Raw genomic sequence first — 26,463 nt, 5'->3', positions numbered from 1 at the left:
CTTTTATAGCTTGACAACTTAGTTGCAGATTCATTTCAATTCTTTTGTAATGAAAATTTTTTTTTTGTTCACTTACTATTGGATCGAATTAAAATTTTGTCCTTTGAAAAAAGCTGTGTAATGATTGGTTGATAGTAGAATTGTGGGATAATGTTCATTATTCTTGTGAGCCTAGAAGAATAAAATGTGTGGAAGAGTAATATGTTTGACTTATATTACTTTGCAAAATCAAATTGTGGTGATGTATGATATAGCTGAATTTTTCTATCCAACAATTTGAAATGTAATGATATATGTGGCCTTATGAAATTGAATTGTGATGAATTGTGATGAAAGATCTTAGTCCCTATGACTCGATAAAATCCGGTATGTTTATTGGATAAGATGGTATGCTTGACGCTTATGTTGTGAATGGTGTCATCTGCTATTTTTTTCTCTAAAATATTAAAGTTTGATGGTATATTTGGCTATATGAAGTTGAAATGGTGAAGGATCACTTGTTTCTGAAATAGAGTTTTCTTTTCTTTGATGTGTTCTGCTCATGTTTGAAATTTATTAGAACAGCCAAATCTGGTTTTTCTCATGCAAGTAAATGTGCATATATAGGCTGCTAATTGTTTCGAGAATTGAAAGACGTGATAGATAAACAAAAAACAATTGAGTGATTGAATTCATTGTCAATTTGTTTATACAAAAAAAAATAAAAAAAATAGTACACACATTGAATTTGTCATTCCTATTCTCTATACTAATCTATTATAACATGATGTATGCTAATCTATGTTAATTAGTATCAGAGAATGAGATTTTCATCAATCTCAACTCAAGGGAGATGTGAGTTGGTGGAATACATGTTCACTGCAAGGAATTATGAGACCTCCTATGGGATGATCATGTCCAAACTCTTCCTCAACTTCACTCAACAACTCTTGGAATAAATGTTGGTTCAAATATGAAATGGGGATCACAAAACATTTTTTATTCTCTCCGACATACACTACAAGATGGTTGGGACTTCTGTGGATTTTGAAATTGCTTGCTTAGCTGAAAAATGGAAACCCATTTTTCTTGAATGTATATCAGAGCTTAATTTAGGGAGCTCTGTGGATGGTATCTACAACATCTGTCCTTAAAGCCAAGAAAACCGGAATGGATGCGATAGAGAGACAGATTGCAGAACTCAGAGCAGAATTCAAGGCAAAACTAATTGAATCCAATCAGAAAATGATGAGGCAAATGCAAAAGATGTTCCACCAGCACATGCTGCCGATACACATAATAAGAATTGCCTTTCAACGTTAAACCAAGGGCCAATTGAGCATCAAAATCAGGAACAAAATACAACAATGAATGAACCTAGAGTGTACGACAAGTGAGCATAAAAGAGAACATGATTTCAACACCTCGTGGATATGAGCCAAACCGAAAAATTGATGTTCCAAAATTTTCAGCTAATGATGTGAGTGGGGTAGTTGATAAAAGATCGAGCGGTGTTTTCGTGTCATTCAAGTTGCCATTGCGGAGAAGCTTAATATCGTCCTAATAGCACTAGAAGGAGAAGCCTTAACTTGGTTTGACAAAATGGAACTGTGTCTGAATACCGTCGGGAGTTCAAGTTAGCAGCAGGAACCCAATGAAATTTGGGAATAGATACACTGATGTGTATCTTCATGAATGGGCTAAAGAAAGAGGCTAAAATGCTAGTTTCTAATTTTGAATGCTTGCAAGAAATGATGACTCGATCACTCTCAATCGAGAATAGGAACATGGCTTGGCGTGATAGTGGGGGGAGGAAGAAGGATAGATTTAAATTTTCGAAGGTTATCGTCATTCAATCGAGACTCAAACTAGGTTAGGCAAAGTTCGAGAGGATTTCAATTTTCAAGGAGGTGGATCAAGACTAAATTTTGAATTCTAAGTCAATAGTGTTCAAACAACAAGTAATGGAGCCATAACAACCCACTAAACTGCAGAAACCAGCCATCACAGGTCAATGGGTAATGAGCCTATTGGAGTAAGAAAGCTTTCAAATGAATAATGAGCTGAGAGACAAAGGAAGGGGTTGTGTTTTCATTGCGAGGAGAAATGAGGACCTGCACATGCGTGTCAATTTCGAAACTTCTAAATCAATTTTATGGGAGACGAAGAGAAAGAGGAGGAGATCAAAGGTGACCTTGCGCCCGTATTAAAGGAAATAGAATCCAAAGAAATGGAGCTACAATTATCTTACAACTAACAAGGTTTAACTACTCAAGATAATAGAAAAATTGAAGCTACCAATTCAAAAGGTTCAGAAGTTCCATGTGGAAGTGAGAAATGGTGCCATTGAGGAAGGTGACAAAAATCTATGAGAAATAGGAGCTGGAAGTCCAAGAAATACACATTATCCAGTATTTTGTTGTAATGGAATTGGGGGAAATTGTAGTAGTGTCAGGCGTAGGATGGATTGCTAGTAATGAGTTATTCTTAAGAGAAAGTATAGGGAGCTAATGGAATATTTGTACAATATATACAATGGAGGTTTAGGGAATATTAGAAATATAATTATTAGTGTTATCTTTTTCCATCAGCTGAAATTTTTGGAATGAGTAGTATCATGACATAATATTAGAACTTTAGATTCAAAAGATCAAAAGTTTAATTATTGGTGAACCCAAAATCAATTTAAATTTTTGGGATGAATAGTTTCATGGCTTGAGATGTTTATTATCCCTACTACGGTTATTCTGTATAGTATGGGTGATGTTTATTTTGTAATTTAATAGTCCATTGTACATTTAGACCATTGATTTCAAAATTTATAAGTGAATGAAATTTTAAAAATGACTGTGAGATTTAAATATTATGATAGAAAATGTAAAGGTTTTGTTAGAAATAAAAATGAAAAATAAAAACTCACATGCTAAGAAAGAAAATTAAAAAGGAGATTCTATGATACTTAAAGATAAAACTTTTAACACCTACATTTTATAGTGGACGTGTGTCTTGATTTTATCATTTTCTTTGAAATTTCATTGCATGTGGTGACAGTATATACAAAAGCGAGATCCAAAATTTTAGAGTACTTGTTTTGCGTGAGTGACAATAATGAACTCCATTTATGTAAATCATTAAAATTTAGTCATTCTAATACTAATGTTAATGCAGTAAAAAAATTAATTTAATAATAGTCTTTTGTGTTTTTTTTTTTTTTGAATGGTGGTGGACTTTGATTTTGGTGTAACGGGCTCTTGATAAGATGTTTGGACTTTTTTTTAAATAATTCTAACTACATACTCATGTAATGGGAGAAGCATAACTTTTGAAAAAAATAGCAGTAGAAAATTCAATAGTTTTAAAAAAAGAAAAATAAAATAAATCCTACATCCTTAATTACTAATCATACTCACATCAATTTATAAACAAAACCTTTAATCATTAACCTAACTACGATCGTAATGTGTCGTTAATATCATCGTCTTAAATCATTACTTAAACACTCATTAATGCATGAATTGTTATTTCTTTAGCTCTCCCAACCAATAAACATGAACATACCATTAAATCCTAATGCTAAAAAAAATTTATTATTACTGTACACACCATATACTATAACAACTACAACCAATTTTAAAGGGTTAATAGTTAAATTCATTCCTGAAAGATCACTCATTTTTTAGATTAGTCTTCAAATGTTTTTTTAGTCATATTAGTCCCTGAAAGATAAAACATGTCAAATTGGTTCTTCTGTAAGTTGAATGATAACGTGTCACGTTAAGTATCACGTGACAAATTAATGCCACATGTCACAAGATGATTGGATGACGTGTCAGGTCAGTGACACCTAACACGCCACATGTCACTTGACATGTAAAAAAATGATTTATAATCAAAATAGTCCTTAAAAGTTTAGACATAAGTCATTTTCATCTTAAAATTTTAAAAATTAATCAAATTAGTCCTTATATAATTTTTTTTTATTTTTTTCATAATATTAAATTCAAAATATTTTTTAATACTACTAATTTTAATATTATTTTTTTAAATCTTAATAAACAAAATTCTCTTTACATAAAATAATTAAATATTTGTATTTTAAAATTTTACATTTTTAAATTGTAATTTTTTTACAGTGATTTTTTTATTTAAATAAATTTATCAAATTATTGTTGATTATATATTTAAAAATTTAATATTTTAAATTTTACTAAATAATATAGTAATTATTTTAAAATTTAAATCTTTTAAATTTTTTAAAATTATAATTTTTATTATTATTTAATTTATATGATAAAACTCAATAATTGAAAAACTAATTTGTTGGATCACTTTTTGAATCTTAATATTTTAATATAATTTTTTAAATAACTACTATATTTATTTAATAAAATCTAAAACATTTAAAATAACTATTATATTTATTTTAATATTTTAATATAATTTTTTTAAATATTTTATTTAAAACAAAAGAAATTTTATTTTAATATGAAACATATCTTTATATAATGTACTAGTGCAGAGTAGCCTGTGTTATGCATAGGTATAATGTTTTCTATTTCATTTTATCTCATTGATTTGTGAAATAAAAGAAAATTATATAATCTATCTCAAACATATAAAACACAAAATTTTATTATGATCTTTGTGCGTATTACGCTTAAGAAGCAATTCGTTTGGCATATATAATAATAATAATTAAGCAACAAATTTTTAATATTTTGTATTTGGAATTGAAGCAAAATCTGTGGTTCTTCTTGAATTTTGACTCTAAGTATCACTACTATTGGATCTTATATGTAAGTAATAATGCACTGGAAAAAAAAAGAGATGTAGCAAAAAAAATAGTATAACTTTGTTTAAGTTAATATACATAAATTTTTATTTTGACCATATACTTTTGTTTAGGTTAACAAAATATATATATTCTAGCAAAATATAATAATGTCAAAAAAATGTTTTAGAATAGAAAAAAATAAGAGGGATTTTGAGAAGAATTAAAGGAGAGAGATAATTCTATTAAAAATAATTTTAAGAAGAAAATATATAATTATTAATTTTTGTTTGTCAATTACATTTCTATTAACATTAGTACTTTAGTAGTATCAAAAAATATTTTAAATTTAATATTATGAAAAAAAAATTTATATAAGGACTAATTTGATTAATTTTTTAAATTTTAAGAATGAAAATGACTTACATCTAGATTTTCAAAGACTATTTTGATTATAAATAACTTTTTTACATGTCAAGTGAACATGGCGTGCTAGGTGTTACCGACCTAACACGTCATCCAATCATCTTGTGACACGTGGCATTAATCTGCCACATCATCATGCCACGTGGTACTTAACGTGACACGTCATCATCCAACTGACGGAAGAAACAATTTAACTTACGTTTTATCTTTTAAGGACTAATATGACTAAAATTATTTGAGAACTAATTTAAAGAATGAATGATCTTTTAGGGACGAATTTGACTATTAACCCCAATTTTAAATGATAATATTACATGGCCTACATTTTTTAGGGTATAATACCACCTAGACTAACACTATGATTGCCAAGTCTTTTGTGACTGCCTAATTAGTTTATATAGTTGCTATTTGAGCAAAATAGATTAAACATAATTCCACAACAAAATTCTAATTTATTAGGCCATTTGAATAACAAAAATCTCACTACCATAAATATTATCTCATTATTAATAAATACTACGCTTGAAAACTAATACACTGACCTAAATTTCTCAATTATATGACACTGCTATATCTATTTATTTTCAAATAAATAGATTTTGATCAGTCCTAACAAAAATTACAACACAACTTCACCTAAAACAACACAGCTTTGAAGAGCCAGAATTATGAGCATGTAAATCGGAAAGAGGAAGACAGCAGACGCTGCAAGAAGCGTGAAACCAGGGCCATAATTCGTGCCTCATCTCTACGCCGGCGATAAAATTGCAGCATCTACACTCTGATTAAGTTAGTAGTATGGAACTCACATAGTGTCTTGGCAAGAGGAGATCATTCTCAACAAAGGCACATGGGATATGTAGGGAAGATGGGAGTAGAAATTAGGAGTTGTGTTTTTTTTGTCAGGAGGAGGTATGTACTTTGAATATCTCTCTTTCTCTAAATCACGTTTGTATTTGGGCTTAGTTCTGCTTCTGCTTGGCCTGAACTTTGACAAAAAAAAACAGAGATACTATTATTAAATTTATTTTCACTTGTCTCATTAACAAACTATAAGTCTAATGATCAGTATAACTTGGATTAATTTTCTTCACTTTCTAACAAGAAATCTTCGTTGTGGGGGTATCGAAAACTCTAATTTCTATGTTGAGTGAAATTTGAGAATGTGAGTCTTGCGTACCCAACCCAATAGCTCATCTCAAAGGATGATGATAGTGATTTTGAGTTAGTCCTTATGAAAGGTTAGGAACAGATTCATTTTTGATAATGTATCAACTTGTGTGAAAGAAATAATGGCATCGACTTTGAAACTGCAAAAGGAGCTTCAACAAATCCTTAATTCTTAATTGATGAGTACTTTATTTTATTTTATTTCTCCTATTAGATTATTATATGATGTTACCTCTATGGTAGAGCGTTGAAAGTCTTCTATTTCTTTTACTTGTCTCATATATAAACATCTATATGTTTCTTTTGTTTCATGAATAAAATTATCTGACTTTGTAAAAAAAATCCTCATTGTGGGTCCACTTTTATTCATGCTGTCAGATCCTATAACTAGGTATATCAGTTAATTTGTATCTTAGACACGCGTCCAACTCAATATTTTGACGTCTTTTAACACCATAAAATCTTTCAAATTAAAAAAAGGAAAAATCATATGCTTTAAGCGAAAAGCACATAATAAATACCGAACATCTTTCTAGCATCTTTTTTTACTCAATGTGCAACAAATAAAGCAAAAAAAAAAAAATTCATTAAAGAGAAAGAGAAATAACTCGAATTGTTAAGAGAGTAGTTAATAGAAGGTGAGAAGCTTAAAAACACTAACTTCTTACTGTTTCTAAGGGTTTATGTAATCCCCTAAAAAGCTTTAGTTTGCATTTTCACAAATATATAGCTAAATCAATTAAAAACAATGTAAATAATGTGAGCAAAAATATAAAGATTTTTCTCGAGGCTAATAGCGATTCAACATAGTGTGTATATCTCTCTATTCTATTGACTAAAATACATTTCTATATATATGAAACTCCTAAAATTTAGTGCAGAAATTAAATAATATACATAAACGAAGGAGGACATTGAGATATATTATCATAGGATAATTTCTATTAAGAAATACATAGTATTGGAACATTGGAACGTGTTGGCTAGCCAATTAACTCATCTATATTAGTAGGTAGATAAATAAGAAAAAATTAAGGAACACCAAATGATTATCATACCGGAACACCAAGTTATAGAATAAAGACATGATTAAGAAAAGAGAGAATAACATCCCTCTTAACTTTTGGAGAAGAGATTGGTTTAGAGATTGAATCTCTTGATCAAGCTTTTGTAGTGTTTTTCTGGTCTTATCTGGTTCTACCTCGTATTGCTATGAATCCTCCTTCACTTGAATTAAGCCATGTCAATATTTACTAACCCAAAAATAAAGTAATTCTTCACGGCCGACATATAATTATGAATGTAATGACAGGAAAAGGGTGGTGAAATTATTGGAATAATAGAATGGTATTTGTTACAATAGTTTAGAGAAGAAAGTTGAATTTAAGTTTTTTTTTTTAATTTAGTTTGCTTATTTTTTAAAGTGGGTGTATTTTATAAATTTTGTTAAGTCACTTCTTGCAGAAAAATAATAGATGCTTTTATTTTGTCTTGTATCAAAAGAAGAGCTAAAATAGAATTGAGTGCAAGGTATATAGCTATGAGGTTAATCTGGATATAGTAAGTAGGAGATAATTTTATTTTGCCTTCTAAAGTATAAAATTAAAAACAGAGAAGAGAAAGAGAAGTGACACAGCTATATATTTTGGTTCAATTACGTAGTGTAATGTAGTCTATATACAATTCATCACAACAATAATAAAATTTTACTATCTTTAATCAAGATTATATTCACCAATTTTACTAGGATTCAATCTAATTATATTTGGGACAAACTTAGTTTCTACCCAAATCAAATTTGACTAGAAACTCACCCTAGTCTTCAACTGCGAAGTACTCACCCAACTTGCAAAGAAATTTCCTCAAGATTATGAAAACAAAACAAAAATACATACAAAGAATTTCTGAAATAAACATGGACTTTTCTCCAAGTCTAACTCTGTCTTTTTACTCTCAATAGCTTTTTTCTTACATTCTTTATCATAATGCCTTTTTTTATTAAAAAAAAGAAAAATTAGACTGAGACAGAATATTCAATGAGAACTATGAAGGAGAAGAAGGTAATAGCTTTGTATGAGAACTCAAACTTTGTACTCTCACTCTTTACTCCAACCTTTGGCCGTTTACCCCTTAAGTTTCCAAAACTTAAAATTCTTCTTCAGCATATTTGACTTCTTTTTCCCCAATATCAACAGCAGCAGCGACGTTCCAGAAGAGATATAGAGTAGAAACAACGTTCCAGAAGAGATATAGAGTAGAAACAGTGATTTAACCATACATGCATTCATATCTTCTATCTTCTCTTTCATCATTTTTTAAATTTTTTCTTGAATCTGAGCCCTTTTATTTGTACTTTGTCTCCAAGTAACTTTTTTTATTATTGATTTTTTGAAAAGATCCATAACCTCCAAATATTTGAGCTTTTCGATTCGGTGTATGCAAAGAGAAAGTTTTCTTCCATAAGCTTCAATATTGCACAAAGATGAAAAGGATCTTTACTTTTTACTCTAACTTTTTTAACTTTTTTCTTTTTTGATTGAAATTAGTAATCCACTTTTTGTACTTTTTAGCCTTAATAAAAACTTTTCCTTTTTCTTACTTTACTTCTGTGATTTCAAGTGGGTAATAAAAAAGAGAGAAAAGAAAATTCGGTTCAGTGTGATTTGGTTACGATGAAATTTGAGTTCCATTGCTTAGTTAGCCACCAATTCAAGTGAATGGGCTTCGATCATCAATTGGACTTATGAAAGTAGTGTGAATTATATTCAACCACTTATTCTTTGAAATTTATGGGTGTATATAGGCTTGAGAGTGTGATTTGTATTCAGCCACTCATTTTCTTGGAGCTTATGAATTTGAACTATTGTTGGACTTTGTTTGTTTGTTATTGGACCAGTTTAGTTAGTTTAATTTTTAGCACATTTAACAAACTAATCACACAAATAATTAGACTTTTAACTCAATAATAATGTTTAGTCATCATCAATAATATATTGTTAGTTCTTCAAACTCAACAACTATGGTGTCTAAAAATTATTGTTTAATTACTAAAAAAAATTAAATAATTAATTTTAAATTTAAAAGTATAAAGTTAAAAATTTTAAATATTTAAAAATCATTATAAAAAGTAAGTTAGACAAAAATTAAATACTAAATGAAAACTATAAAATTAGCCATAATAGAATATTACCAATCATATATTTTTAGATATTAATAAAACTTTAGTGTAATACTTGTTTATTGAATTTTATGATATTTTTCAAAATCTTGAAAAAACACCATAAAATATTTTTCAAAATCTTGAAAAAACACCATAAAATCCAATAAATGAACGTTACACTAAAATTTTACCTATATCAAAAAATTCTTGCAAGTTGGTTAAAAACCTTTTTTCCAATTTTCATTGTCTTTGTTTGCAACCACTTGTCAATTGTTGAAATTTTGTCTTTGTTTGCAACCACTTGTCAATTGTTGAAATTTAGCACTTACCAAAAATGAATTTGAATTCTCTAAATTTTAATTTTCACTTTAGAGAATAAAGTATGATCTTTTATCCTTGAATAGTTTCTCTTTCATATTTACTTTTGATCTCACCTATCAAACTAATGATAAGAGATCACACTCTATCTTCTAAAATAAAAATTCAAAATTTAAAAGATCCAAATTTGTCAAGAATTTAGCCGCTCCACTTATCAAGAAGCTAATCATCTACGGCTCTTCTATTATATATAAAATAGAGAGATTCTTCCACCATAATACGCCAATGCTTGATTTTCTTTTATACCAAGAAATCAACTAATTGATAATTCATTTAAGTTTAAGCTAGACTACAGCTTTGGCAAAGCTTTAATTGGGCAATATTAGGACTTCTGTATTGAATCTAAATAACGGTTGCGCTAATATTCAGATATAGCATTACATTTTCCAGCCTTCTTTTCAAAGGACCGTGAAAAGAATATAAATAAATAAAATTTCCCAAAAAGCATACATTAATATGCCAATCAGATTACACTAATGGAAAACATAAGCTCTTCATACTTGTTGAGCTGCCGAGCTGTGGAGGACTTGTGGTTATAGTGACAAATATAAATATTATACACACCAATCTGCACCAACTCTTCTACCTACCAAAATTGTATTCTTGTGCTGCAAACAACCGGTACTATATTCAACCACTTCCTCCACAATAATTAGTGATAATTTTATAATTGATCATATTAATGACCTCGAAAATTATCTCGTAATCATATTGACAACTGGAGGGAAAACAAAAATGGAATAAGGATTAGTTTGTGAGCTTTGGAGGCTTTAGAAAGCATATGCTCCTCACAAACCCTTTCCCAACTTGACCCACTGCTTTTAAAACCTTGGGTGGGTTGTGTGCTTCATTCACGTCTGTCTCTTGCTTCCGCTTCTTTAAAAGAGAACGGAAAAAAGGAAAGGAAACGGTTACAAAAGAGAGAGAGATTTGTTTTTAATGTACTTTGCACTAAGTCCACAAATATAAAATTCTGAATGCAATTTTCATACCTTTGAAGAGTAAGATTCTACCCACGTTAGGCCAATTACATCACCTCCCAGAGAATCATGCCATACCTTGAATGTGTTGGAGAACTCTTTCTGCAAGTGATAGATGGAAGTATCAAAATTAGGCATAAGAAACACACCATGTTATGTTCACCGTCAAATTAGTTTCACTGTACTTGCCTCTAAATCTCTGACAAAGAACCTTGATGGATCAAAGTCTATAAGCAACTTATTTTTAAGTGCTGCTGGTTTACCCTTCAAATCTTTAGGCAACAAGAAGGGTTGAAAAGACATGCTAGCATGCCCTCTAGCAATGAGTTTTCCTGCCAACATTGCAAATATGAATATCATTTGATTAGTCAAGCACAAAATCTGAAATTGAAGCAGAGAAGCTAAAAACATATAATATCCATGCTGTCAACTACTTATAGTCCTCGTTATCATATGAATCATATATCTTGAACACTTTTATATAACCATCAATATTGATCAGATAAACCCGTTATAGCTAGCAAAATCACATAATTGCATTATATCAGTAATAATCACACTTCCCATCACACTTAAACCATTCATGGACTGTACAATTGTATAAACTACCAGTTATTAGGAATTGTACCATTATCAGCTTCAGATGGAAAGAGAAGTCTTTGGGGATATGGGAGTTTGTCCTTGTGGAGAAGAATTATGGCATCATAATTGTTTAAAGGAGTTCGAAAAAGGCACTGCAGCAATAATTTAATAACTCATCAAGTTTGTGAAAAAGATATCTCATTTTTTATTAAAATTTGAAACAATTAAGGAACTGAAAAAGGTGCTCCACTTACCTCCCATCTATATGGACCAACCTCCTCCTGAAAAGTGAGTTTTGTCAACAAATTTGCACTGCTTCTGGCATATGCAACTAACCTTTTAAGTTCCTGTTAGAAACAAATAATGCAGAAATTAAATAAGCAGAAAGAATTACTTACATTTATTCTTACTTAAACACAATCTGAATCCATGTATGACCATATATCATAGAGAATTACTCCAATATTTAAATGCATTACCAAAACGACAAGTCCAAAGACAATGAAATTATTAAACATATAAAGGTAATGCATTTTTTTCTTTCAAAAATCAGGCCTTAATAACTGGGAAAAATGCTGTAAAATATCCAATCACAGGATGACAGGAAGAACTAACCAGAACACTTGGTGATACTCCAGTCCAAGACTCGGATGCCTTATCATAAAGTTATCCTGAAAATCCACAGTTGTCAAGAAGATATTACGTTTGACTGAAGACCAACATAATCAATCAATCTTTACTGATGTGCTCAATCACACGACTTACATTTATTTCTTTCTCATCACTTGGGCTTAAGTCATTATTTATGTCAACAATCAATGGTGAATAAGTCCAATCATACTGTGAGAGTAATCTCAGGAACCTGTCAACAAATCGGACACGTATATGAAAACTAGAAAAAGTGCTAGAAAACACCTAAGTGCTTAACAGCAATCTGATATATACTGAATCCTAAATCTAAGGAGAATTATCCGCGCAACTTCACACCCAATTTTGTGATATTTCAACATAGAACATAAGTTTCCAGTAATATGAGTTGAGAGAGTACGTGATGCAATGTTTAAGCAATCTCAAAATAAATAATTAAACATTCATCTCTAGTCAAAATTATGATTGTTGATTTGATTACCAGCAATGATTTAGAAATGCACCTTAAAAACCCACTGATTCTTGCGCAAGGAACACCAAGCGGAAAGGGATTCAGAAAGACATATGCAACCAATAGCTCAACAGCCTCCTCTAACAAGCAAGCTGAAAATAAATGTGAAGAAACCCATCGTTTTGCAAGTCTATCAACATGAAAATCCATGTATTAGTTCCACATTACAAATGTAATATAGCTTAACAAAGAAATTTTCAAACATTCACCTCACTACTGTCCCATATATTGGGTGACGACTTTGTAAACCATTGATCATGCTTGCATGCTGACTATGAATAAAAAGTTTCTTGTCAGTAGAATGAACACGCTTTGCTTGATCATTTCCTGCTGCATGTTAAATGGTTTGATAAGTAGGATTGAAGTAAGATTTCCAATAAGTCATCAAATTCATATAAGTAGTGGAAGCCCGTACCTTCCTTGTTTAACAGAGTAAGTCCCCTTTCGTGCAAAATTTTAAGACGAAAGGCATATCCAGCCATCAAAACATCTACATCATTCTCAGTGGCAGTACATGTCACCCCCCATGTCTTCTGAAGACTGCCAATAATAACCAAAAAAATAAATAATGAATGAAATACTGGTAAAGAATCCATCCTAAGTTAAAACAAAGATTCAAGGCCCCACCTCTCTCCGATTTGAATAAGAAAACTAGATTTTGTCTTTTCAATAGCAATTTCATCCATTGGCCAGTTTCCAGAACCCTCCAGCTGTGAAAAGCCCCAAAAATAGGAAGAAAGTTGTCATAAATTGCCTATATCAAGCTTACTTCATTTAACACTGCCGGTGAATAAATCCATACCTGAATCATGACTTCCAGAGGTTGAATGCACGATGGAACATACTTATTAAGTCTCAGAGATTCAAATTTTTCATTAGCTAGAAGATGAGGTTCAGGAGGGAAGACTGATGTAAGCCTGAAAGCTGTAAATAAAAAATAAACATGCAACATTGATCTGGCTCAGGTTTCAATAATTACTTTTTCTTTTTTGGAAAAAAATAATAATAATAGTTGTTAATTGTGAACTACAATGCAAACGCAAATAGAAGCACTGAAAATGACAAGTTTAAGGTAAAATACCAGAGTCTAAAGGTTGTACACTTGACACCTTCAAAGGGAGGTCTTCAATAAGACGCAAGCGCTTTGATAAAAGATCAAATGCCCCAAGCAAATTTCCAGAGTATGATACAGGATCTGCCAAGAGTTAATCGTTTCAAAAACATTGCAGTTATTAATAAGGTAAGCACGCGCACACAGAGAGAGAGAGAGAGTTCCCAATACCTCCAGCACCATGAACCAAAGAGAAATCCAGTTGATCAACAGCACCTATAATATTTTCCATGGATAGAGAAAGATGCCGACCAATCACATGCTCAACTATTCTTTTCAAAACAAGATGCCTTGACCATTGGTCACTTTCCCATACTATGATTTTTCATACAATAAAAAATGCCATTATCATGTTAGTCATCAGGATATTTGACTTCAGCCACAAGGATAGAAAGGTATGATAGTCAAACAACTAAACGATAAGTCAGAACACAAGAAGCCAAACCTGTGCTTTCAGCAATTCTACCATCTTTAAACCTTCTAAGCTCTGCTTTCTCTCCCCAAAACTTCCGGAACTCCAGAGCCTGCTTCAAATCATGAGTAACGGCTGTATTGCATGCAAGGAAACAAATTTGAAAACAAAATGAAAAAGAGATTATATTTGGACAAAAAAATATACCTCATCTTTACTTTCAGCATTTGGGCCAATATCAACTATCCTAAATGCTTTCTCCAAAGTACTCACTGAAATTCCTATGAACAATGGTTCTTTATCAAGTACAGACAATCCCTGGAGTTGTGAATTCAACTAGAGTTAAGAGAAAGAACAAAGTATCCAAAACATGATATTTAAATGAAATAGTGAAAAATCATGTTTAAAACCATACATCATTCACACTCCATTGGCATTGTGTGTTTCTCCATGTAACTTGGATCGACTTTGCTCTGTCATTCAACGCTTTGGCTAAAATACCATGTACTTTCTCCTCATACAATCTCCAGCACTCATCATCCAAACAAAATCCTGATACATATACCTCCTTCTTTCCCTTCAAATTTAATCTATAAGAGCAATCATGTAATAAAATAGATTTTTAGCTTACAAGTCAGTCTGTCAGTCATCAAGAAATTGATCCAAGGAGGGGAGCTCAGAACTTTTCTGTTCAAACTTCCTTTGATATAATCCGCTAAAATTTTAATGACACATAAACAAGAGCTGCTAAAAATCCAAATATGATAATTGAAATTCTTCATTTTCCTTTGTATCTATATTACATTTCCAACATATTACATTGATCGATTCCAATTGTAGAATGTAATTAATCTACAAAGAACATTGAAAAGTATACAACAAAGTAAAACATGCAAAAAGTTTTGCACTAGAACATGGAGATCGCAGAGTAACACTCCTATGACTTATATTACCATCCAACAGGAAAAGCATTCAATCAGACTAACGGACACAAAAAAATTAAACGGAATAAGTTACCTTATGCAATAGTCGTATTTAACCGCATAGTCTATCTTGGTCATAAAAACTTCCTCAAATCCGCCATCTCTACACTTTTCCATGCACTTAAGTGTCAAAGCAGCCTCATCTTGAAGCTGAATATAAAATATGTGGAACAAAAGCAAAGAAAATAAGGAGAACAGCAGCTATAGAAAAAGGAAAAGGAAACATTAAAATTGGTATTATGGCCTACATACCTGATTTAAACCATTTCTAGACATTCGGAAAGCCAAATTGAATCCTCCAGATGGATGGCATATGATAACAGGAAATGACTCTTTAAGCTGAATCTTTTCCTAAAAATGAAAATCACGGACACAATGATTGTATTAAGACAATGTAATGCACATAACATGTTGTGTCAGAAAATTGCAAATATATTATATATTATGCAAAATCATAGGTATGAGATAGTCAACAACTAAGCCTTGTTTCACTAGGTTGGGCTGGCTCCCTCTCTCAAGTATAAAAAAACAGACAATAGGGAAAAAAGAGAATCAAATCACTCAAGATGTTGATATCAGAACAGATAACAAATGGAAGGTGAATGCAAATAAATACCACATAATATGATAACAAAGTTAAAAGAAAAACAAAACCAAATAATGGAAAAATTAAAAAACAAGTAGAGATGTGGACCTCTTTTGTAATACTACTCAGGCCTGTCTTTGGAAAGTATAGCCCTCGGCTCCACGACTCCGAAGCTGCTACAAACAAAAACATTTGCAACAATGAATATATACTTATTACACAACATATGTGCATTGAATGTCAAAACCTAATCCCCACTCCCAAGTCCCAATCTGTGATGGTTCTTTGTCAATAGCAAATTGGCTACAAAATTAATTAAGAAACTACATGTGACACTGGATTGAAAGGATATGGCATAGGCTTCCATAACAAAACTATCAAATTGGATATACCAGTAAAGAGGAATAATGTTAAACAATTGCAAAATGCAAATACATAAAATACAGTAGACACCAAAACATTAGCCAAGTATTACAATAATTTTGTCCATAGCATTTACATGAAAGAAATGGATGTCTATCTTAAGTGCAAACAATCTGAACAGATACACTTTTGTACTGACCAATCATGATGATGATACAAAGGAGAGTCTATGCACATACCAATGAAGTTCAAAGTAACCCGAACTATTTCGATTGCCTTCATTGAATTGCTGATTTGTTGCCTAGAAGCAAGATATGCCAGTATGACAGAAATCAAAAATCCATTCAGGCAATCATGAACATATATTGAACTTCTCTGTCGAGCCCAAACCTAGATCAATGGAAACAAGAACTCAATTCCGTGTTCCCTATTATATATATCTTTAACATTATTAGATGTTATCATGTTATGCATGATGCAAAAGTAATATTCAAATATCAAACCTTAAGCAGGATCAAAGCCTCTCTTATTTCCTTCCAACCAAGAAATGTTTTGTTGACAAATTCTGTATCCTCTAGAAACATGTCTTCCAGAATGCTAGAATTGTACTTTGGCGTAGCTTGAAGTGTGGTCCCTTGAGAATATTAACAATCAATGATTAATAGGTTGTAGAAAAGGGAAGAAGCCGTTATCTCAATGAAACAAAATATAGATAACTAGATATCGGGGGAAGTCAAGGAACAAACCATGATTCAAATTATGAATGTTATTACGCTTCATGTTCAGCTTTGATAAGGTAAATAGAGACGTAGCTGACGGAATGATTCTTACAAAAAGACCAGGAACTTCAGCAACCTTTGCAGCTGCAATTTTTCCCTTTTAATGTTAGCCATGCCACTATTGTTTTAAGGTAAAATGTGTGCAAGGACAAAAAGAAATTACCTGGATAAACAAGCAGCAGAGGCTTTCGGGCTTCATTCTGAAAGGTAGACCATTCAACCTTACCAATAGATGGAGAAGCCTCCAAGTACTTCTTGATCAAGCAGAGATAAAGGCACCTTTTGGCATGGTACCTATAATTTAAGTAATCTTTCTCGTGGAAACACCCCTAACATAATAATAGGAAAATAGCGTGACATTAATACCATGAACATTAACATGTATATAAGTTTGGTTATCCCTTCTTTTAGTTTAAATTTATATGAATATTAAAATAATATACCTTGGGTAACCTGATAATAAGATCAACATTGAGCTCAGGTCTAGCGAGACTCTGAATAGAATAACTGCCTCCGATTTCGATGAGTGATGGCTTCTTAAACTTGAAGTCAACCTTATCCGCACCAATGTCCCTCACGAATTTCGGTGCTACATCCGCAGTTACCTGAAAACTCATCAGCACTCAAAAGAATCAGCGTTGAATGCTCCAAAAAGAACAAATTATAATAATATGAGCTTGAAAGAGCAGACCTTGAAGTCAACGGGGATTTCGTCGATGCATGACTTTATGGCGGAGACGGTTTTATCAACGATGCTGGAGAAGTGAGAGGAATGATAAAGGTGGACCTCTTTCAATAACTCACTAACCTTCAACTCCGTTGAGTCCATCATAGCATGGCTGCCTAAACCCTCCATGTTGGCACCAGCGGAGAAAGACGAAGGCAGACGGCGGCGTGTGCGAAGGTTGTGGTGTCGGCGAGCTCGCAGGACGGTTGTCTGGAATAGAGCGTGACTTGCTAGTGGCTTCAGGGAACAAGAGCGTGGTTCCAGCGGTAGAGAAGAAAGGGGCGGCGGTCAGAGGCGGCGACGGGGTAGGGTCATTTCAGGAATTTTGTTCCTATGGGTTCGTTTCTTATGACTTCCTAACAGGGTAGTAGGGTTTATGGCGGATTCACTGTTTTTGGGTCAATTGGGTGTAGGGTTTATGGGAGAACCTCTACTGTCTAGACCATTATAGGAAAGAAGACACTAATAAATGTTAATTCATGTGTCATTATCAAGGTTCCGAATTCATCATCGACCTGCTCTAATTACTAGTTTAATGGTTTATAGATTCAACCGATTTGACCATAATTAAACCAAAAAACTATTTTATAATAAAATAATAAATAAAATATAAATAAATAACTCGTATAAAATGCATGTAGAATATGAATACACATTAAAAATATATGAAATAAATAATATATGTATATACATAAATATATAACAACTTTATTAACTAACTTTTATTGTGCCCATTATTTTTAATTCCAAACAAGGCTCTCAAAGCCGGTAAATAAACTCTGTAACTAAGTATCGAACATGGGAAACTACTGGACAATTTGATTTTAATAACCCAGAAAAGGAATTTTATATTGATTTTATTTTATGGCTTTGGTTTCTAAATTATTAACCAGTTTATTCAATTAAGTAAAATAATTGAACCCCTTTCATTCATTTTTGTGTTATAAATTTATTAATTTTTAATTATTAGCTGTGGCTGTATTTGCAAGCTGAAAAATCGAAGTAGCAGAAAGAATAGAAGAGAGCGGTGATGTGAGGTTAGGGGGTGTGGCATTCCTAAAAGTTTGTTTTGAACAAGAAAGCTCAAAATTCATCAACCATTTTTTGCGGTCCTCATTCCTTAGTGTACTCCTAATTTTGTACTCATGAAAACATCTTCCTAATAACCAGCAATTATTCAATTACAATATCACAGCAACTCACTACCCAATAATCTCAACAAACAACATCCAAAATTATCCAAAATTATTCAACAATTATTCAATTATTAATCATGCTTCAAGCATTCAGCTTCAACAATTAAACATTTAATCATGCTTCAACAATTAATCAGCTTCAACAATTAATCATTTAATCATGCTTTAAGCAATTAGCTTCAACAATTAATCATGCTTCAAGCAATTAAAAACAAGGTTTAGAACAAACAATTAGTCAATTTTGATGTGAAGAACATTCCAAACAGTGTGTGAAAAATATTCTAATAACCAGCAATCAGCTTCAACAATTATTCATGCTTCAAGGCTTCAAGCAATCAACAGCAAAGTTTAGAACCAACAATTAATCACTTTTGATGTGAAGAACATTCTGTCTGAAAAATATTCTAATAACCAGCAATCAGCTTCAAGCCTTCAACAATTAAATGAATTAATCATGCTTCAACAATTATTATTACAATCAACAGAATTTATACCTACAGTTAAAAGCTGGAAACCTGGAAAAATGCAGAGCTGGCGGGGACAGTGGCGCTACGGAAAGTGTCGAACAGAGCTGGCGGCGGCGGGGGGAAGACACTGCGCGACGGAAGCTGGCGATGGCAGTGGCTGCGATTTTCGAAGGCTGACTTCGCGACGGTTCGTGGCTACGCGAACAGAGCTGGGTGATGTTGGCTCAACGGATGTTGCGACAGCGGCGGTGGCTCAACGAAGAGTGAGAGTGGAGAGTGGAGACTGGAGACGTGAGAGGTGAAAGTGGAGGCTCGAGAGAGTCAGAGTGGAGAGGGGTGAGGTGAGTCCGTGAGTGGGTCTGTGTGCTTCTGTGGGAGTGTGGGTGACTAGGGTTCCCTTTGGCCCTTCACCCCTTCCAGCATGCAAAACGCGGCATTTTGGGGAAATTTAAAAAATCGGCCGGGTCACAGTTCGGTTCGACCGACCGGTTCCCAGCCGGTTCGGCAGACCAATTTTGGTTTTCAAATATTGCAGTTTGTCTTCTGTTCGAATCGTATTATTAACGGTTCACGATTTGACCGACTAATTTAAACCAATTTTCAAAACATTAATAATTATATTATTATTATTAAAATTAATTTTGAAAATATGTAATATATAATTAAACAGAAAATATAGACTATTTCTTTTAGTTATGTCTAGTGTAATTTTTTCTTAATATTCACCATAATTATTCGATTGAGTGGAGATATCAAAGAGAGAAAGAAATTACTAGATTCTCCTAAATCACATTTTGAAACGTGAATACCCTATTTTCACTATTATATAAATCGTCTAGGGAGTTGGAGGTTATATAATATGTTAGTCTTGCCACCTTAGGATAATTTATGCATGCATAGACATTTCAAAAGAAGCATAAATTGTGCCAGGACTCAGGGGGTTAGGAGTGGACATAAATTGCCCTAGACTAGAGTGAGTCATGTGTTGACAAGCTTAATCTCACCAGGGATGCACAATTTACGTGTAAAAGAGGATATCATTCACCTTGGTGCAATTTACGATCATTTATGATACCCTCAACAACCTGCAACGATTAATGTATCAGGGAACTAATCGTAAGGAGGTTGCAACAATTTAAGCTCGTTTGGTCGTAAACAAATTTTTCTATGTCATTAAAAAACTTGACATCTAACATCCCGTGCACCAACAAAGAACCTACGAGATCACTAAACAACGCATTCTACAACATGCTGAGACCCAATGTTCTAATATCCATATTCAAACCATATTTAACTCATCAACATACCAATGTAACAAACAGAAGAACTATAACATCAACTAACTCAACTAAATATGGATTCCGATAACTAACCTCTTGGTCGATAAATTTGGCGACATGTGCAATGTCATTCAAGCGGTACATATCTCCTTGATTGGCGGCCATCCTTGCACACCTCGCCGCTCTGTGCCCCACTACGCCGGACAATGGCTGCTCTGCCTACCCACCGTCGCACCGCCACCGGAGAATGTCGCCCACCTCAGCTCACTGCCACCCTTCCCTCCACTGCTGGCTGTCTTCCTCACCCACCTTCTCTCCCAAAGCTTTCGGCAAGGAATCAATGGAGGCTGATGGTCCACTTCGTGAATCGCCGCAAAGTCTACAGGGTCCAAACAAGCTTAAATCGTTGCAACCTCCTTGGAGTTAGCTTCCTGATACATTAATCGTTGTAGGTTGTTGAGGGTCTCATAAATGATCGTGAATCGCGCCAAGGTGAATGTTGTCCTCTTTTGCACGTAAATCATGCCTCCCTGGTAAGGTTAAGTCTACCAACATGTGACTCACTATAGCCTATAACGATTTATATCCACTCCTAAACCCCTAAGTTCTGGCACGAATTTATGCTTTCTTCGAAATTTCCATTCATGCATAAATTGTTATATGGTGGCAATACTAACATATTATATAAACCCCAGCCCCCTAGAACGATTTATATAATAGTGAAAATAGGATATTCATATTTCAAAATGTGATTTAGGAGAATTCAATAATTTCTTCTTCTTTTTATTTTATTTAAGTAAAAAACCCACATCAAAATAATTTGATAATCTTATTATTACCATAAGGTATTTATTGGACATTTGAAGTTGTATTTTCATTAATCAAATTAAAGCTATAAATTTAGGTGTTTGTTTTCCAGAATAAATTTAGATATAGTGATATGATAAAAATATAAATAAATAAAAATACTAATGTGAATTATATTATTTAAGTCAATATTTAAGTTTTTTTTTTAAATATATCATATCATTGTATTTATTAAAATATCTTTATAATTTATTAAAAAAATAAAAATATGACATGTGAATTATACTTAGGATTTTTTTGTCTTTTTTCTAATAAATTGTAAGAATGTTTTAATTAAGATAATAATATGATATATTTTTAAAAAAATATATANTGAGAATTATAAAAGATAATTTTTAATATATATAAGATTTTTTTTACAATATCTTTTAAGCTAGTAACGTAGATTTGAATTCCAAAACTAATTTAAGTCAGCGAGTGAATGACAAAGTTACTTGATATATATTGTTATATCAAAATTACTTATATTAGTCCTCTAAATTTAAGTTTGGGCACCAATATAGTCCAATGACTCTTTTTGGCGATGATTAGGTAAATGGAGTGTTAAGATAGTACCTTTTCTACTATGTCGGATGATGAGTAAACAACGTCATTTTCTTTTGGCGCCCAACAAGTCAGAAATGAAGAATAGTGGAGGTAGAAAAGAAGAAAAACAATTTATTTTGGGTCTCCATCGTTTCTTCTTCTTTCATATACAAAGTAATGACATTTCTGATTTGTTTGGGTGCCAAAGGTAAACAACGTTGTTTATTCATCATCTTTACTCAGTATTCCATTTGTCTGGTCATCATCGTAAAGAGTTGAAGAACCACATTGGTGCTCAAACTTAAATCTAAAAGATTAGTATAGATAATTTTAAATTTCAACCACCAAAATAAATAGGCATATGAATCTTAGCTACTAAAATGGAGATTTAGTACACATATCTCTCTAATCAACTTCTTTTATATTTATATTCGTGTTATTATAAAGTTAATTAGTATATAACAATAATCAATGTGGATTTAGTGTAACCGTGTTAGTTTCGTAACCAATGTACTTTTTGTTCAATCATAGCTAGAAATCAACACTCACAAAAATAACAAGAAAACAGTAATGAATCACATTTGAAAATTCAACAAAATAAATCCCAAAAAGCTTCCTTACATTGCTCTGTTCTTATTAATTCACAATTAAAAACCTTCTGCAAAATTTACCGCGGAAGGCTAAGCAGACAAATAAAAGAACACAACAAAAACATTAGAAAAAACGTTCAATACAATACAATCCTTGTTTTCCTATAATTTAGTGTAGACGGCTAGCATGTGGGAAGGTCCTTTGGTGGTGGCAAAACAGATTGATCTTTTTCTGGTCCATCTTCAACAAGAAAAGCCATTTTCAATCCCCAACCAGTGTGCAGCTCCAGATGACAATGCATGAACAGTTAGATATTATCTTATTTAGTATTTATTAATTATTGGTAAATAAATTAGGTTCTGATTTTTTTTTTTGTCTCTCTAATATTATTGTTTTATTCGTGTGTGGTGTTTAAAGTGTTTTACCTGGATTATCGGCCCTGAAACGAATAGCTACCCAACCACCGGTGGGAACTCCAACGGTGTTCCTTTCAATGGGGTCAACCAAGTTGTAGTTAGCAGGGTCTTTAGATGGATCAAAGTTACCAACACCGGTTCCAACAACAAAGAAATTATATCCATGAAGGTGGAATGGATGTGACTCAACTGAGAGGAGATTGGTATCTTGCAAAACCAGCTCCACCGAAGAATTGAAGGCAATCTTGCTAAGCCGTGTCCCCGTTAAGGTGGCAAGATTTGCCGTTAGCGGCGCACCGGTATAGTTGAAAGGTTTTGAAGGTCTATCAGGAAAATCAGTTCTGAAAACGCCCTTGAGGTTTAAATAGTGAGCTTGAAGAAGTGCAGTTTGTGGCATCACAAATGAGACATTGTTCAATGAAGCAACTAGTCTTGTTCCATTGACACACGTAGGGCAAGGATTCATGCCTAAACCAATAGTGTAGAAGAGGTTTCTATCAATTTTGAGAGGAACAAGAGCAGGGTATTGATCAGAGTTTAGGCTTCTGAGTTCCTTGTTGAGACTCAAAGCAAAAGCTGAGTCATTTCTAGCAGGAAGTTGAGGCAGAGAAGGGATCACAGTGTTTGAGATGCCTTTGTATTGGAATATAGCCGTGGCAGTTTTGTTGTCAACTGAGATTGGAGCATCCATGAAGACCCTTGCGGCCATGAAGTATCTGCTTGGAACATTGTTGGCATGGACTAAAACGTTTGTGGTTTGTCCTGGTCCAATTAGTATGGAACTTGTGGTGAATGGTTTTGTGTAAACTGCATCAACCTCCACAACTGTCATGTTGTGACCCGCAATGGCGAAAAAGAGTTCATCATTGAGTGCAGCATTGACGATTCTCAGCAGGTAACTCCTCCCTTGTTCCACCTCCATTACATAAGTGTCTGAATAAATTGAAACAAATACGCAGTTAAAACAAATATCTTGCATAATATAAAAACATATGTTTAATTTCATGCACTAATGTTTATCAAAAATGCTATTTGTATTTTGTATCTTAAAATCAACTACTAAAATCAGCTATTAATATATTTGTATATATATATGTAGTTTAATTTATTTCCAATATGTATTTATATTTCAACATGTATTTTATATTGGTGACTGATTTTAGTGTATACGTATCATGGTTGAATATTTAATTAATTTCCTTACGCTTGTCAGAACAAGGAAATAGAGGTCCTGGTTTGCCATTGATTGTATGTGCATCTGAGATATTTGGTGGCACTCCCATTTGGGTCCCTTGTTTCTCAATGTTTTCCACATCATTGTTCCACCATTCACCTAGGAGAATTTCGAACTCTCTAGCTGGCTGTGGGAAAGGAAATGGTGTTCGAAGTTTAGGCATAATGACAATTGCACCATACACAGTGGCCCTGAGCCAGAGAATGTGTGCATGCCACCACAGTGTTCCTCTTTGCCCAGTAACATTAAAGTCATAAGTGTAGCTGTTTCCGGTTTGAATAGGACACTGTGTGATATAAGCTGGTCCATCAGCCCACCCATTGCGATGTTGTTTCAGCCCATGCCTATGTATTAATTAACATTAACTAATAATTAAGCATAATTAAGTCATTAATAACATACATTTTAAAATATTAATTTGGCTTACCAATGAATGGACAAGTTGTATTGTACATGGTTGGTGACAGTGACTTGTACTCTATCTCCTTCTCTAGCATAAACAGTTGGCCCTGGGTACCTTCCATTTACTGTTACAATGGGTTTTGCATGGCACAGCCTACTCACATTCTTCAATTCAATCTGTGTACATAGAAAGCAGAAAAATGAGATATAAATCAAGGGAAGTTGTTTTGCATTTTTGCATGGATATCTAAGCAGTAGATTATGATAATTGATATGGTCAAACAAATATAACGTACTCACATCAAATTTGTATTTCTTTATGGCAGCTTCAGATGGTGAAGGCATTATTAAGCCAACAATCATCATACAGCAGAAGAGAAAGGTTAAGACATTGTTATGCATGAAACCACACAAGCTTGCCATTATTGCGTATATTGTTTGAAAATTTGATTCTTGTGTATGATTAATGCATCATGTAGTAGCACACATGAAGTATTTATATGAATAATAATGGGAAGGTAGGAAGAACTTTTCAGTTTGTTGCATGAAGAATTAAATTAATAAAAATACACCTTAGAGTAATTAGTTGGTAATTCAATGAGTTGTACACGTAAACTTGTAAGCGAAATTCTGATAAAGATATGCATGTATATATATGTATGTTACAGGTAACAGGCCATATAGTTTTATTTGATCCGTAGAGGCTGAGCTAGGTTTTTGAGCTGAATGTGAGAGTTACATGAAACCAAACAAACCTTAATATACATTGGCTAAGCTTTATCTTTAAGGAGAAGTAATGGTTGAAGGGTTGCTGTGCTAATGCCTAATGCCAGAAACTCTTTTTGCCGTTCTAGCTAGTGAATATTTCTCAAAAAAATTAATGCAAGAAAAAACGTGTGCTTATCATGCATGCCATGATAATGGTAAAACATCGGTGTTACTACCGACAGGATTTGATCTCCTCATGTGTTGTATGTAAAATAGTATTGACACAATTGCGCTTATTATTTATGTGTTTCGTCATTATTTGAAATCATATTTTAATCATGATTTGCTTAAATCGTACTTTTATTACAAGAGCTACCAAATCTTTTGCTTGTTTTAGACCATTCTTTGTCGTTGGTTCCATACTAAGAAGTTTCTTCAGTGATGGACTGTTCTGTTGCTTATTATACTGCTGAAACAAAAAATAATAGTAACTCGAGATCATGTTCTTTTTATAATATAATTTTTTGGGCAAATTAATTGTGAAACCAAAATGTTTTCTGTTGTATGATCCAAATCCATAATAAGTTGTGTGATCATCTTGTATATAAGCGCAATTGTCAAATACTAGAGGCTCTTCCTTCTTATTTTATTTTTGTGATAAAGAGTTATTCAAATAAATATACTTAAAAGATTTTTTTAAAAGATATTTTTTAGTAATTAAAATTTAATACACATCATGATTAAATCGTATTATTTTTATTAAAATTAAATCAGACAAATTAATTTAACTAAAAAATTAATAAATTACACTTTAAACCAGTTTAAATTAATATTTTTTTATAAAAAATTATTATGATATTTTTTTATAAAAAATGACTAAAATATTATTATTATTATTATTGTTATTATTATTATTATTATATAATTTTGAGANAAAGAATATAATTTAATTGATTATATATATTGAATTTTAATTACTAGAAAATATAAAAAAAAACATTTTAAACGTCTTTATCTGAGTAACTTTCTTAGTAGAAACTTTGAGTTTCAAAAGCTTTAATTATTTATTAGAGATTTATGTCTTTATGGGGTATTTAGTTTTGAGAATTGAATAAGACAAAACACTTAGAACACGTAAAGACATAAAATTTAGTGTTCTTGTATTTTATTTGGTAATAAACTAAAATAAATTATAAAAATTTAATTTATTC

General features: G+C 32.3%; 2 protein-coding genes across 2 annotated transcripts; both read right to left on the bottom strand.

The window, feature by feature from the left end:
* Window positions 1–10,191: 10,191 nt before the first annotated feature.
* Window positions 10,192–17,870, bottom strand: LOC107487975 (uncharacterized). The gene is given in 25 exon segments (XM_052262203.1): window positions 10,192–10,760; window positions 10,877–10,962; window positions 11,050–11,196; window positions 11,493–11,598; window positions 11,701–11,793; window positions 12,062–12,308; window positions 12,598–12,735; window positions 12,815–12,935; window positions 13,021–13,145; window positions 13,233–13,315; window positions 13,408–13,529; window positions 13,687–13,800; window positions 13,888–14,031; window positions 14,162–14,240; window positions 14,336–14,446; window positions 14,544–14,718; window positions 15,146–15,261; window positions 15,364–15,462; window positions 15,806–15,873; window positions 16,300–16,450; window positions 16,564–16,694; window positions 16,807–16,923; window positions 17,003–17,168; window positions 17,283–17,444; window positions 17,531–17,870. Coding segments are annotated over 25 exon segments (3,195 nt in total). The 5' UTR covers window positions 17,696–17,870; the 3' UTR covers window positions 10,192–10,631.
* A 4,648-nt stretch (window positions 17,871–22,518) lies between these two features.
* LOC107487977 (laccase-11-like) lies at window positions 22,519–24,982 on the bottom strand. The gene is made up of 5 exons (XM_052262313.1): window positions 24,845–24,982; window positions 24,570–24,721; window positions 24,113–24,486; window positions 22,912–23,841; window positions 22,519–22,798 (listed from the first exon to the last, which is right to left on the bottom strand). Exons 1-5 carry the CDS (start codon window positions 24,965–24,967, stop codon window positions 22,674–22,676), a joined length of 1,704 nt encoding a protein of 567 aa, XP_052118273.1. The 5' UTR covers window positions 24,968–24,982; the 3' UTR covers window positions 22,519–22,673.
* Between the last annotated feature and the right edge of the window lie 1,481 nt (window positions 24,983–26,463).

This window comes from Arachis duranensis, chromosome 5 (assembly GCF_000817695.3).
Source record: "Arachis duranensis cultivar V14167 chromosome 5, aradu.V14167.gnm2.J7QH, whole genome shotgun sequence".
Taxonomy (NCBI): domain Eukaryota; kingdom Viridiplantae; phylum Streptophyta; class Magnoliopsida; order Fabales; family Fabaceae; genus Arachis; species Arachis duranensis.
This window is presented reverse-complemented; position numbering and strand designations above follow the sequence as displayed.

What these genes read in the sequence shown, in the direction of transcription:
- LOC107487977 (XM_052262313.1), bottom strand. Translation starts at nt 24,967, where the DNA reads ATGGCAAGCTTGTGTGGTTTCATGCATAACAATGTCTTAACCTTTCTC. An exon ending in TAAAGAAATACAAATTTGAT is followed by an intron (nt 24,722 to 24,844) that starts GTGAGTACGTTA and finishes CTATGTACACAG; the next exon opens with ATTGAATTGAAGAATGTGAG. An exon ending in GGCCGATAATCCAGGTAAAA is followed by an intron (nt 22,799 to 22,911) that starts CACTTTAAACAC and finishes ATAATATCTAAC; the next exon opens with TGTTCATGCATTGTCATCTG.